This window comes from Gorilla gorilla, chromosome 19, assembly GCF_029281585.2.
Source record: "Gorilla gorilla gorilla isolate KB3781 chromosome 19, NHGRI_mGorGor1-v2.1_pri, whole genome shotgun sequence".
Classification (NCBI taxonomy): Eukaryota; Metazoa; Chordata; class Mammalia; order Primates; family Hominidae; genus Gorilla; species Gorilla gorilla.
The window spans coordinates 23,269,041-23,281,474 of record NC_073243.2 but is presented as its reverse complement, the minus strand read 5'-3'; the positions used below and the strand labels follow the sequence as shown (position 1 = coordinate 23,281,474).

Below are 12,434 nucleotides of genomic sequence, written 5' to 3'. Positions count from 1 at the left end.
TTCTCCTGCCTCAGCCTCCCGAGAAGCTGGGATTACAGGCACCACCACCATGCCCGGCTAATTTTTTTTTTTTTTTTTTTGAGATCTGCCCACCTCAGCCTCCCAAAGTGCTGGGATTACAGGTGTGAGCCATTGCGCCCGGCCTCACTTATTATTTTTAATTGACAAATAATTATATATATTTATGGGGTAAAATGTGATGTTTCCATATAAGGATACATTGTAGAATGATTAAATCAAGCTAATTAACACATCCGTCACCTCATCTACTTATTTTTTCGTAGTGAGAACATTTAAAATAGACTTTTGAGACTCTGTCTCAAAAAAAGAAAAAAGAAAAAGGAAAAAATTACTTATTCTTGTTGGATACAGGTTAAAAAAGAAAAAAGTGTTCATTCACTTATTATTATTATTATTATTATTATTATTTTTGAGATGGAGTCTTGCTCTGTTGCCCAGGCTAGCATGCAGCAGCACTATCTCAGCTCACTGCAAGCTGGGCATCCGGGGTTCACACCATTCTCCTGCCTCAGCCTCCCGAGTAGCTGGGATCACAGGTGCCTGCCACCATGCCTGGCTAATCTTTTTTGTATTTTTAGTATAGACGGGGTTTCACCGTGTTAGCCAGGATGGTCTTGATCTCCTGACTTCCTGATCTGCCCACCTCACCCTCCCAAAGTGCTGGGATTACAGGTGTGAGCCACTGAGCCCGGCCTCACTTATTATTTTTAATTGACAAATAATTATATATATTTATGGGGTAAAATGTGATGTTTCCATATAAGGATACATTGTAGAATGATTAAATCAAGCTAATTAACACATCCATCACCTCATCTATTTATTTTTTCGTGGTGAGAACATTTAAAATAGACTTTTAATAATTTCATAATATACAATACGTTATTACTAACCATGCTGTGGAATAGATAGCAAAATCTCCTTCTTCATACACCCTCTTTTCTGGATTTCCAGAACACCCCACTCCCCCTGGTTTTCCTGTTGCTTCTGTGACCACTCTAGTCTCCGTTGCCAATTCTTCCTCCTCAACCAATCTCTAGGTGTTGGGGTGCCCCAGAGGTCCATGTTCAGCCTTTTCTTTTCTTCTTATTCTTTTTTCTTTTTTTGTTTGTTTGAGACAGATTCTCATGCCCAGGCTGGAGTGCAGTGGCCCAATCTCGGCTCACTGCAACCTGGGCCTCCCGGGCTCAAACGATTCTCCTGCCTCAGCCTCCTGAGTAGCTGGGACTACAGGCGTGCGTCACTATGCCCGGCTAATTTTTCTATTTTTTGTGGAGACGGGATTTTGTCATGTTGGGCAGGCTGGCCTCGAACTCCTGACCTTAGGTGATCCACCCGCCTCAGCCTCCCAAAGTGCTAAGGTTACAGGCATGAGCCAACACACCCGGCCCATGTTCAGTCTTTTCCCGCCACATTTTCTCTCTAGGTGCTCCAGTCTTATAGCATTAAAAGACGTCTATCTCCCAATCACTCCAGCATATTTACCCTCCAGCTCTGATCCCCAAACTTGTATATCCCTAACCTATGTGTGACCTCCACTTAGATATCTTTTTTTTGAGCGGAGTCTTCCTCTGTTGCCGAGGCTGGAGTGCAATGGCGCAGTCTAGGCTCACTGCAACCTCTGCCTCCCGGGTTCAAGAGATTCTCCTGCCTCAGCCTCTGGAGTAGCTGAGACCACAGGCGCATGCCACCATACCCGGCTAGTTTTTGTATTTTTAGTAGAGACGGTGTTTCACCATGTTGGCCAGGTTGATCTCAAACCCCTGACCTCGTGATCCACCCGTCTCGGCCTCCCAAAGTGCTGGGATTACAGACGTGAGCCACCGCGCCTGGCCAGGATGTCTTAACTAATATGGCTAAAGTATAATGCTTGATTTCTCTTCCTAAACCTCTCCCCGACCCCACAGGTTCTCCCATCTCAGTTAAAAGCCACCACCACCGTCTACCCAGTTACAGCCATGCGCTGCATAACAATGTTTTGGTCAATGATGGACTGCATATATACATATGATTATAATGGGGATTGCCGGATGCAATGGCTCACGCCTGTAATCCCAGCACTTTGGGAGGCCAAGGCGGGCAGATCACTTGAGGTCAGAAGTTCAATACCAGCCTGGCCAACATGGTGAAACCCTGTTTCTACTAAAAATACAAAAATTAGCCGGGCGTGGTGGCTAATGCCTGTAATCCCAGCTATTCGAGCAGCTATTCGAGAGGCTGAGGCAGCAGAATCGCTTGAACCCGGAAGGCAGAGGTTGCAGTGAGCCGAGATCCCACCATTGCACTCCGTCCTGGGCAACAAGAGCAAGATTATAATGGGGCTAAAAAAAAAAATCCTTATCGCCAGGCGCGGTGATAAGCACTTTGGGAGGCCGAGGCTGGCAGATAACGAGGTCAGGAGATCGAGACCAGCCTGAGCAACATGGTGAAACCCCGTCTCTACTAAAGATACAAAAGTTAGCGGGGTGTGGTGGCACGGGCCTGTAATCCCAGCTACTCGGGAGCCTGAGGCAGGAGAATCGCTTGAACCCGGCAGGCGGAGGTTGCAGTGAGCCGGGATCGCCCCACTGCACTCCAGCCTGGGCAACTGAGTGAGACTTTGCCTCAAAACAAAAAGAAAAAAAAAACCCGAAAAATTCCTATTACCCAAAGATGGCATAGCTATCATAACATTGTAGTGTCATGCGTTACCTTTTAGGTACACAAATGCTTACAATTGTGTACAATGGCCTCCAGTATTCAGTACAGTACCATGCTGTAGCTGTACAGGTTTGCAGCCTAGGAGCACAATAGGCTGTACAGTGTAGCCTGGGTGTGTAGAAGGCTCTACCATCTAGGTTTACATCACTACACTCTGTGATGTCTGAATAATGAAATTGCCTAGCAACGCATTTCTTTGAATATATCCACACGTTAAGCAAATACATGACTGTACCTAAGACAAAGACCTAGGAGTAACCCCTTCATGTTTTCTCTCCCCACCACCACCTCAAGGCATTGCCTAAAAGACTGCTTCAGCTCCCTAAATGAGCCCTCTGCCTTCATTCTCCAAATAGCAACAAAAGCGATCTTTTAATTTTATCTATCTATCTATCTATCTATCTATCTATCTATCTATCTATCTATCTATCTATCTATCTATCTATCTAGAGTCTCGCTCTGTCGCCCAGGCTGTAGAGCAGTGGCGCGATCTTGGCTCACTGCAACCTCCCCTCTCAGGCGCGGACCATCACCCCTGGCTAATTTTTTTTTCTTTTTTCTTTTTTATTTCATTGAGACAGAGTCTGGGTCTGTTGCCCAGGCTAGAGTGCAGTGGTGCGATCTCGGCTCACTGCAATCTCGCCTCCCGGGTTCAAGCGATTCTCCTGCCTCAGCCTCCCAAGTAGCTGGGATTACAGGCGCACGCCATCACTCCCGGCTAATTTTTGTATTTTTAATAGAGACAGGGTTTTGCCATGTTGGCCAGGCTGGTCTTGAACTCCTGGGCTCAAGCGATCCGCCTGACTCAGCCACCCAAAGTGCTGGGATTACAGGCGTGAGCCACAGCGTCCGGTCCAAAGTGATCTTATTAATTATTATTATTATTTTGAGACGGAGTCTCGCTCTGTTACCCAGGCTGGAGTGCAGTGGCGCGATCTCGGCTCACTGCAAACTCCGCCTCCCGGGTTCAAGCGATTCTCCTGCCTCAGCCTCTAGAGTAGCTGGGATTACAGGCGTGTGCCACCACGCCCGGCTAATTTTTGTATTTTTAGTACAGACGGGGTTTCCCATGTTGTCAGGCTGGTCTCGAACTCCTGACCTCAGGTGATCCACCTGCCTCGGCCTCCCAAAGTGCGGAGATTACAGGCGTGAGCCACCGCGCCTGGCCCCAAAGTGATCTTTTAAAACATAAGTCAGAGAATATAACTTTGCTGATGAAAACCCTCCACTGGCTTCCAATTGCCGTTATAATCCAAACTCCTTCAATACTCTCCAAGATCCTGTGGGATGGGCTACGCCTGACTCTCCAATCTGATCTCTGCCACTCTGCAAATCCTCCATCCCGGGTTCGCCGGACCTCTTTCTCCAGCTCCCACTGGCAAATAGCTCTCCTGCCTCAGAGCCTGTACTTGCAGATCCTTTTGCCTGGACTCAAGGCTGCTGACTACGCTGGCATCAAATACCACTTCTTCATAGAGGCTGTCTCTTACCACCCGGAGTAAAGTAGCCCTTCACTTTCAAGTCATCGCCATGACCTTTTTTTGTTGTTGTTGTTGTTGTTTCCTTCCCACAGCCTTATAACCATCTGAAGCTATCTTATGTTATTTTTTGCTTTCGTAGTTATTGTCTGTCCTTCCCACTGTAATATAAGCTTCAGGAAGGCCCAGACCCAATGTACTCCTTACAGTACTCGGCACACAGGAGGCACCCCATAAATATGGGCTGACCGAATAAATCCAGCAGCTGCGCACACAGGCATATAGAGAGATGCATTTTTTTTTTAACAGTTTCCTTCTGGAGGCCACGGTTACTACTTAGCGCTAAGAACAGAGCATTGGCAGTCACAGATACAATCCGAGGACGAGACAGAGACCCAGACCCTGGCGCAAATAAAACAGGTTGAAAGAAACGGGAGGGACAGCTCCAGGGTGAGTTCCAGAGAGAGAGACCCAGATAGACTAAGGCCGAGAAGCAGATTCACTCAGCGAACCTGAGCCCCGAGCCCACAGGCCCCAGCAGCGACCGCGGACAGAGCCAGGAGGAGGCGAGCGGTGGGAGGCGGAGAGCGCCGGAAGGGAGCGGACCGCGGGGAGCCCCGCCGCCCCGCCCAGCCGGCCCGGCCCGCCCCGCTCACAAGTGGTCGCCGCAGGTGGCTGAGCGCCCACCCGCCCGCCCTCGGGCCCGACGCGTGCGGGATCAAAGCGGCCGGGAAGGGGCGGGGAGGGGAGGTGGCAGGAACCTGGAAGTGTCAGCGAGCTTCCCAGGGGATGGCAGGAGCGTGGGAGCGCAGAGTCCCGGGAGGCGACAGAGACTTGGAGAGACGACGAGATAACAGAGACCCGAGAGAGCCAGAGGCGGAGATGCAGACGCCAAGACGCGGAGAGACGCGGAATCAGAGATGCGGAGGGAGGAGACCACCGACACCAGAGAGACCCAGGGCAGTAGTCGCTGAAGATCTGGAAAAAACGTGAGAGATACAGAGATGGAGGAGCTAAGAGACACTCAGAGACCCGGAAAGCAGGCGAGACAAAAAAGGCATAGACCCATAGACTTAAGAAAAGGAAGCGTGCTTCAGAGAGAACGGAAAGTAAGAGAGGAAGAGAGGTGGAAAGAACAAGGGATGTAGAGTGGGGGGCGGGGAGACCTGGCCCCTCCCCCGCGGGGGGCCGAGATCCGAGCACTGTGTCCTTTCTCAGGGTCACGCCTGCGGAGGTGCGGGCCGGGGGCGGAGGGAGGGGGGTGTGGAGGCTGCAGGACCCCCAGGCTGGGAGGAGGGGAGTGCGAGGGCGTGCGGAATCGGAGTTTAGGCCTGGGGCTGCAAACTCTGCTATAGTCAAAAGGTTAAGATTAATATTTGGTAGAAATATTTAAGTGAAGATGTTTCTTGGAAATGCTACCAAATATATCATCCTTTTTTTGGAGGTGAGAAAAGATAACCATACTCGTGCATTGGCCGGGAATCGAACCCGGGCCTCCCGCGTGGCAGGCGAGAATTCTACCACTGAACCACCAATGCGCAGCTTACAGTTTTTGCTGGGATCCTATCTGAGATTGTAAGAGGCTGAGGCGGACCCGGACAGGCAACGGTGTAGGCCAGAGAAGTGGTCCCGAATGGTTGACGTGGGTGGAGCGCCAAGTCATCCTTCCTCTCGTCCGGATCCGGCCACCGGGCCATAAAGCCGACCCATATGGCCAGGGGCGGCCCCACACCCGGGTGCGAACAGCCGGGGGCCCCCAGCCTCGCGTGCAGGTGAGAAAAACTCAGCCCGAGCCCAGGTTCCCAAGGAGGGGGGCGGCGGGGGCTGATGGGGACACACATTTGCGTTCCCATTTGGCTGAAGGACGGAGAGGTGGGATGTGCTGGGGGCCCTGATCCCAAATGGGTGCCCCCTCCTCAAGGTCTGTGCCTCTCCCGGCTCGGGCTATGGCAAGAAAGGCTCCGTGACAAAACCAAGGTGCGGAGGGCCGTTGGGAGGGCTTGAAGGAAACCCCATTGGTCTCTGATTTCACAGCTATCTTCCGTCTCGGTCTGCAACCCTGTCGTTCCGTGTCTTTATCCCTGGCAACCTGGCTGTTCCCTTCAGTTTCTGATTTATCTTCTCAGACACTTTGTCCTGAAGCCCTCGAGTGGTCAGGCATCGTTCTGCGGAGGGTCATGCTCTTGGTTTGAGGTGGGTGTTGATCCCTTTTTTATATCTCTTGCTTTCCCCTTAGTAAACTGCCTGCTCCCTGCTACCCTACAGTCACCAGGGGCCTCCAGAAGCAAGCAATGCGGGCACACTTGCGTGAGGTGTCCTATCAGCCACACTCCTGAATCTCCTATGACTAGTTTTGAATCAAATACTTGTACTGTAAGTGGAAAGACCTCTCCACTCATACCTATGTTTCAAAGACTTGCTCCCTCTGCCTTGAAGATCCTCCTCAGTCCAGCCATCCTCAAGGAGACCTTTTCCCGGAGCACCTACTTTACTGGGCTTCTGTAATAGCTACTTGGTGTCACATGGTCTTTTCCATTAGATCCTGCAGGGATAAGCTGGGTCTCTCCTGCGTATCTCACTATGACTCTCCCGAGCCTAGACAAGTGCCCTGTCCGCATAGTGGGCGCGCAGATGTTCGCGGACTTGAATGTAACTGGCTTAGATAGAAGAGAGCGCCTCTCCAACCTCCCGGCAGAGCTTCGGTTGAGTCGGACAGATTCACCCAGCGCACTCGGGTTGCTCCCTGTCTCGACTAGGAAGCGAACTTCGGAGATGATGTATAAAATTCAGCCTGGGGGCTGAGAAGTGCTAACTTCTATTTCAGGGTTAGTGAGGGTACAGTAAGCCTCCCAGAAAGCTGCAATTCTGGAGGAACTCTGAATTTCATCCCCAAGCGAGCTCTGCCCCAATAGCCTCCTCCTTTCAGCTGGGTCCCGCCTCCTTATACAGCCTTATGGTCCGTAAACCAGCCAGTGCCCCCATTCACCCCTCACTTCCCACACTCCCAGGCCAGTTTCTCTCCTTCCCCTCCCCCCTTCACTCCTCCTCTTTCCGGGAGCCTCGTGCCGGGTCCTAGAGGGGCAGAATCTGGATGTCGAAGGGGGCGGGGTCGGGTCCTATCCCTCCTACCCTTGGGCCGCGGAATATAAGGCTCCAGGCGAGCAGGGATCCGGTCCACACGGGGTCCGGAGGAGCAATGGTCACCCGGGATCGAGCTGAGAATAGGGACGGCCCCAAGGTGAGAGGCGGGAGGGGAGGGAGCAGAGGTCCCTGGTTTGGCCAGGGGACTGGGCCCCTGACGCCGTCTGTCTGGAGAGAGGCAGGGGACGCAGGGGTGGAAGGGCAGCGGTGCTCCAGAACTCCAGGAGCCAGAAGCTGGAGAGGAAGCTGCAAAATATGAAGAAGGGGACAGGGGTCAGAGCCAGACCTGAGTGGGCGGCGGAAACATAGGACTAGGGGCCTCGGTAATGGGTGTCGGCACCTTGTGGCCTGGGGAGGGGGCCGGTGTTGGAGTAAAATAAGCAATTAGAGGGCAGAGCCAAGGGAGGAGGGTGGGAACGAAAAGAGAAGAGGATAGGCACTTGCTCCACTCTGGCTGTGAGCCGGGCGGGGCTGGCCCAAGGCGGTCTCGTACAGAAGGTCCCGGGGCGTTGGTTCCAGAGGCCCCAGACTGGTGGAAGATTTTAGGAGAACCGTGGAGAAGGTGAAGGCCTGGAGGGTTTTGAGGGAGAAGAGGCGGCGCGGTCGCGCTAGGTATCTCCCTTTCTATACTCAGGGCCGCCAGGTCTGAGCCCGGCACCGTGCGGCGCACGTGCGTGCGCGCAGAGAGTCCCCAAAGTTCTCCACTGAGACAAAGAGAAACTGCACCAGACGGAGACGTAGAGAGAAAAGAGGAGGAGAGACACAGAGAGGGGAGGAGGGAGGACGAGACTGAGAGAGGAGAATGCGAAGATCCGGGGAGGCGAGCTACAGAAACTGATCTAGGGGCATTGGGAGGGGGAGCGGAGAGGGATCGAATGGGGCCGGCCCTAGGCAATCTGGGGTCTTGGGGCCGGGGTGGAAGCCGGGCTCTCCCAGCGGCGGGATCCGACGCCGGGACGGCCGCACTGAGTCTCGGTCTGGTCGGCCCGCTCTCCTTTTCTCGCTGGTCGCAGATGCTCAAGCCGCTTGTGGAGAAGCGGCGCCGGGACCGCATCAACCGCAGCCTGGAAGAGCTGAGGCTGCTGCTGCTGGAGCGGACCCGGGACCAGGTCAGTCCCTCCGCTAGCTCCAGGTCCCCAAGCTTCCCGTTTCCGCGTCCCAGGGCTTCCCACTGGGGTGGGGACACAAGCTTGGTTGGCAACCCTGGCCCCAAGGCATCCTCACCCGAGTCCCGCCTTTGGAATTCCATCCCAGACCCCCACTCGCTCTCAGAACGCGATCTTCTTCGCCACCCCTCGGGTCTGTAAGTTTCACGCCTGGTTCTGTAAATTTCGCTCCCCGGGTAGGTCAGTTTCACCCTTTGGGTCTCTAAGTGTCCGCTTCCCCCTCCCCCACAGCCAGCTTCTGATGAGCCAGCTTCTGTTATGTCGGGTGGTTAATTTCATTCCCTGGGTTGCGGTTTCAAATCTCCTCCTCACGCGTTGGGCATTGGTTCCAACCCCTCGGATTGGACAGTTTCGTCTCAGGGTGGACCAGGACTTTCCTTGGTCATCTCCACTCCGCATTTGGTCGCGCGTTCTGTGGGCAGTGCGCAAATGCGATCGGGGGCACCACCAGCTCCCGCATCCGTCCCTCCCTTCTTCCCCCTGCCACTTTCCCCCTTTCTCCCCACCCCTTTCTGTCTCTGCGCCCTCCCCTCCCGTCTGTAGAACCTCCGGAACCCGAAGCTGGAGAAAGCGGAGATACTGGAGTTCGCCGTGGGCTACTTGAGGGAGCGAAGCCGGGTGGAGCCCCCGGGTACAGCGCGGGGGTGGGGCAGCGGAGGGAGGGAGGGGGGACGCCAGGAGGCTCCGGCCGGGGCACAGCGGGCGGGCCCTGCGGTGGATGGTGGGCTTGGGGAGTGGCCGGTTCTGCTCCGAGGCGAGGTTAATAACACCCGCGCGTGTCTGTCTCTGTGTCTCCCACATTTTCTCCCTCTCTCCGTCCATCTGGCTTCCTGTCTCTGTGCGCCTGTCCGGCCTTGGTATCTCTGCGCCCCGCCCCTTCCCTCACCCCTGCCGGGCCCCTGCCCTGCCCACCTGTGCTCCCGCCGGCCGCACCAGCCGCCGCGGCTCCAGGGGTTCCCCGGTCCCCAGTCCAGGACGCCGAGGCGCTCGCCAGCTGCTACTTGTCCGGTTTCCGCGAGTGCCTGCTTCGCTTGGCGGCCTTCGCGCACGACGCCAGCCCGGCCGCCCGCGCCCAGCTCTTCTCCGCGCTGCACGGCTACCTGCGCCCCAAACCGCCCCGGCCCAAGCCGGTAGATCCGAGGCCTCCAGCGCCGCGCCTATCCCTGGACCCCGCCGCACCGGCCCTTGGCCCCGCGCTGCACCAGCGCCCCCCAGTGCACCAGGGCCCCCCTAGCCCGCGCTGCGCATGGTCCCCATCCCTCTGCTCCCCGCGCGCGGGGGATTCTGGCGCGCCGGCGCCCCTCACTGGACTGCTGCCGCCGCCACCGCCGCCTCACAGACAAGACGGGGCGCCCAAGGCCCCGCTGCCCCCGCCGCCCGCTTTCTGGAGACCTTGGCCCTGAGCCTTGCGGGGGGGGTGGGGGCGGGGTCTAGGGGTGGGGTAGAGACTCCAGCCCGAGGGCAGCAGAGGGACCCGGGCGTCCGGGCGAGCAGGTGTTGGGGAGGGCGGTGGGGCGCGCGGGCTCAGCGCGCGGGTGAGATGTGGTCTATATTAGAGTATCTATATAAATATATATTTCCCTGGTTCCTGTCCCTTTTCCCTGCCCCAACTTCTCCCTTGCGTCTAGGATTGTACTCTCTCTGCCCCTCAGCCCAGTCCCAGTCCCTTCCCGAGTCCCTAGTGCATGGAATAAAGTGGTTATTAAATCCCCGTGTGTCCCCGAGCCAGGGGCCTGCCTTTATCTCGACGTCCACGCCCACTTTCCCTTCCCTTCTGTCTCCCACCCTCAGTCCTGCTCTCCATGGCCCAAGCCCCGGGGCAGACAGGTAAGTAAAGAAGAGAGCAGAGCGGGAACTGAGATCGAAATTGAAACCAGGTGGAAAGAGAGAGATAGGGTAGGGGGAGAAGGGATGGGGGCCTTTAAGAAAAAAACGGATAAAAAGGAAAAATTGAAATAAAATCGACTCTGGTGGGATTCGAACCCACAACCTTTGAATTGCTCTATTCGTCAACTAGAAGTCCAATGCGCTATCCATTGCGCCACAGAGCCACCCGGCAGGCGGTGGCGTCTTGTACCTTACGGGTACTAGAGCGGGAATGGGGCAGGGTTGGGGAGTGGGGCTAAGGGACTTGGGCGGGACATGCCAGGAGGGCGCGGTTTGGATCTCAGAGGCCAAGCCAGGTAGAGGTAGCGGGCGCAAAGCATGTTAGCCAGGTGAGAGAGAGGGCGCACATGGGTCGAAAAAACAGGGAGGAAGAGCAACCGAAAATGGCTGAGCGAGCGAGTGCAGAGCTCCGGCTGCCCGCTTGGGGGGTGTTTCCGGCTCAGGCGCTCCCCACTCCCGGATATAGTCCCACCCAAATAAACTAGTTTTGTTGTAAATTTCTGTGTGTTTTTGTCTCTTCTCGTTTATCTGTTCTGCCATCTGCTGCTATGCGGTCCAGAGTCTCGATGGTTCTTCATTTCCAGTCTAAAAGATGTGGAAAAGGAGACGAATCAATTTGGCACTCTTAAGCTTTGCCCCATTCCTTCTAGTCTCTTAGGAGGACAACGGCAACGCTAAGTTTTTGTGTAGGTAGCGTGGCCGAGCGGTCTAAGGCGCTGGATTTAGGCTCCAGTCTCTTCGGAGGCGTGGGTTCGAATCCCACCGCTGCCAGACCGGAGTTTTTCTGGTGGATTAAGCAGCTGCTACAATTCTGCTAGGTTTCACCTATTTACATGCAGAAAGTAATTTTACGAATTCCCCTGGTAATTGGTTTCACCATCATCTTCCGTGTTTGGTCTTCCAGACAGATCATAGGCCTACATCCATCCCCCAAGCTAAGACCTGATGGTAACTGCTGAAGCAATATTTCGTTTCTTCATAACATCTCTATTATTTCGTTTCTTCATAACATCTCTATTTTAACATGTTTTCAAATGTTAGCTCAACTTCCAACATATTTAAATAATTTATTGTATGTTCTCTTAACACTGTGTTATAGGACTCAATTACCCGGTAGGAAAAGCACAAATAATTGGTAGTGTCCTAGTTTACTTTTTTTTTTTGTCGTATTACCTTGGGTCATAGGAGTATCCCCTCTGTGAACATCAATTAACAATATTCAACATGCTGATGATATTACAAAAACAAGCTTTAAGGTTCCACCGAGATTTGAACTCGGATCGCTGGATTCAGAGTCCAGAGTGCTAACCATTACACCATGGAACCTCTCTCGTGGTGTCTCATAAGATTGCATTACTGGACATTCTATTTTGCGTGTCTTCCACACCCGTCACTTAAAACGAAAACAAAACAAAGTCTGCTGTTGGATATGGTAGACACCGTTATCGAGCACGCGAAATATATGAATTCAGATGTATTGCCAGCTTCTAAATACACATCTTCTTTTGAAGGCTTTGTACAAACAAAAAGACTTAAAATTTCATTAATATTTTTAAAATGTTGATTATATGTTAAAATAACATTTTGGTATATTAGGGTAAGTAAAATAGATCCGTCAAATTAATTTCGCTTGCTTTTTATTCTTTGTAATGTGGCTACCAGAAAATGTAAATTCGATAATACGGCTCGCGTTTGCACTGTTTTAAAGTATGTTTATTACCCTCCACCGTCGTTTGCTGTATTTTGTGGAAACCAAGTTTCTGTCTCACTTAGCTTTAAAAACTAGTAACTATTTTTGTTACCATTTTATGCGAAGTGCGGTACCCAAAAGCAAAAGCAAACCGCCCGAACAGGGACTTGAACCCTGGACCCTCAGATTAAAAGTCTGATGCTCTACCGACTGAGCTATCCGGGCTCTTCAATTATGCTTTACTCTTTGCTTATAAGAGGGTTTTCTATAGGCAAAGCCAGGCTTGTAGAACCGACAGAGGATTTTATCTGTGCAGCATAGAATATTTTGGCACAGATTTGGAAGCAGCGG

General features: G+C 53.3%; 1 protein-coding gene and 5 non-coding genes across 6 annotated transcripts; 2 read left to right on the top strand and 4 right to left on the bottom strand.

Annotated features, from left to right (window-relative positions):
• Positions 1-5,666: 5,666 nt before the first annotated feature.
• TRNAG-GCC (transfer RNA glycine (anticodon GCC)) lies at positions 5,667-5,737 on the bottom strand. Its single transcript has one exon. It is a non-coding gene; the product is annotated as a tRNA-Gly (tRNA).
• Positions 5,738-7,463: 1,726 nt separating this feature from the next.
• HES7 (hes family bHLH transcription factor 7) lies at positions 7,464-10,890 on the top strand. Its single transcript, XM_004058539.4, has 3 exons — positions 7,464-8,449; positions 9,050-9,137; positions 9,443-10,890. The coding sequence occupies exons 1-3, from the start codon at positions 8,216-8,218 to the stop codon at positions 9,907-9,909; spliced, it is 789 nt and encodes a 262-aa protein (XP_004058587.4). The 5' UTR covers positions 7,464-8,215; the 3' UTR covers positions 9,910-10,890.
• On the bottom strand, positions 10,469-10,557 carry TRNAR-UCU (transfer RNA arginine (anticodon UCU)). Its single transcript is given in 2 exon segments — positions 10,469-10,504; positions 10,521-10,557. It is a non-coding gene; the product is annotated as a tRNA-Arg (tRNA).
• A 192-nt stretch (positions 10,891-11,082) lies between the features above and the next one.
• On the top strand, positions 11,083-11,164 carry TRNAL-UAG (transfer RNA leucine (anticodon UAG)). The gene has a single exon. It is a non-coding gene; the product is annotated as a tRNA-Leu (tRNA).
• A 483-nt stretch (positions 11,165-11,647) lies between these two features.
• TRNAQ-CUG (transfer RNA glutamine (anticodon CUG)) lies at positions 11,648-11,719 on the bottom strand. Its single transcript has one exon. It is a non-coding gene; the product is annotated as a tRNA-Gln (tRNA).
• Positions 11,720-12,235: 516 nt separating this feature from the next.
• TRNAK-UUU (transfer RNA lysine (anticodon UUU)) lies at positions 12,236-12,308 on the bottom strand. The gene has a single exon. It is a non-coding gene; the product is annotated as a tRNA-Lys (tRNA).
• Between the last annotated feature and the right edge of the window lie 126 nt (positions 12,309-12,434).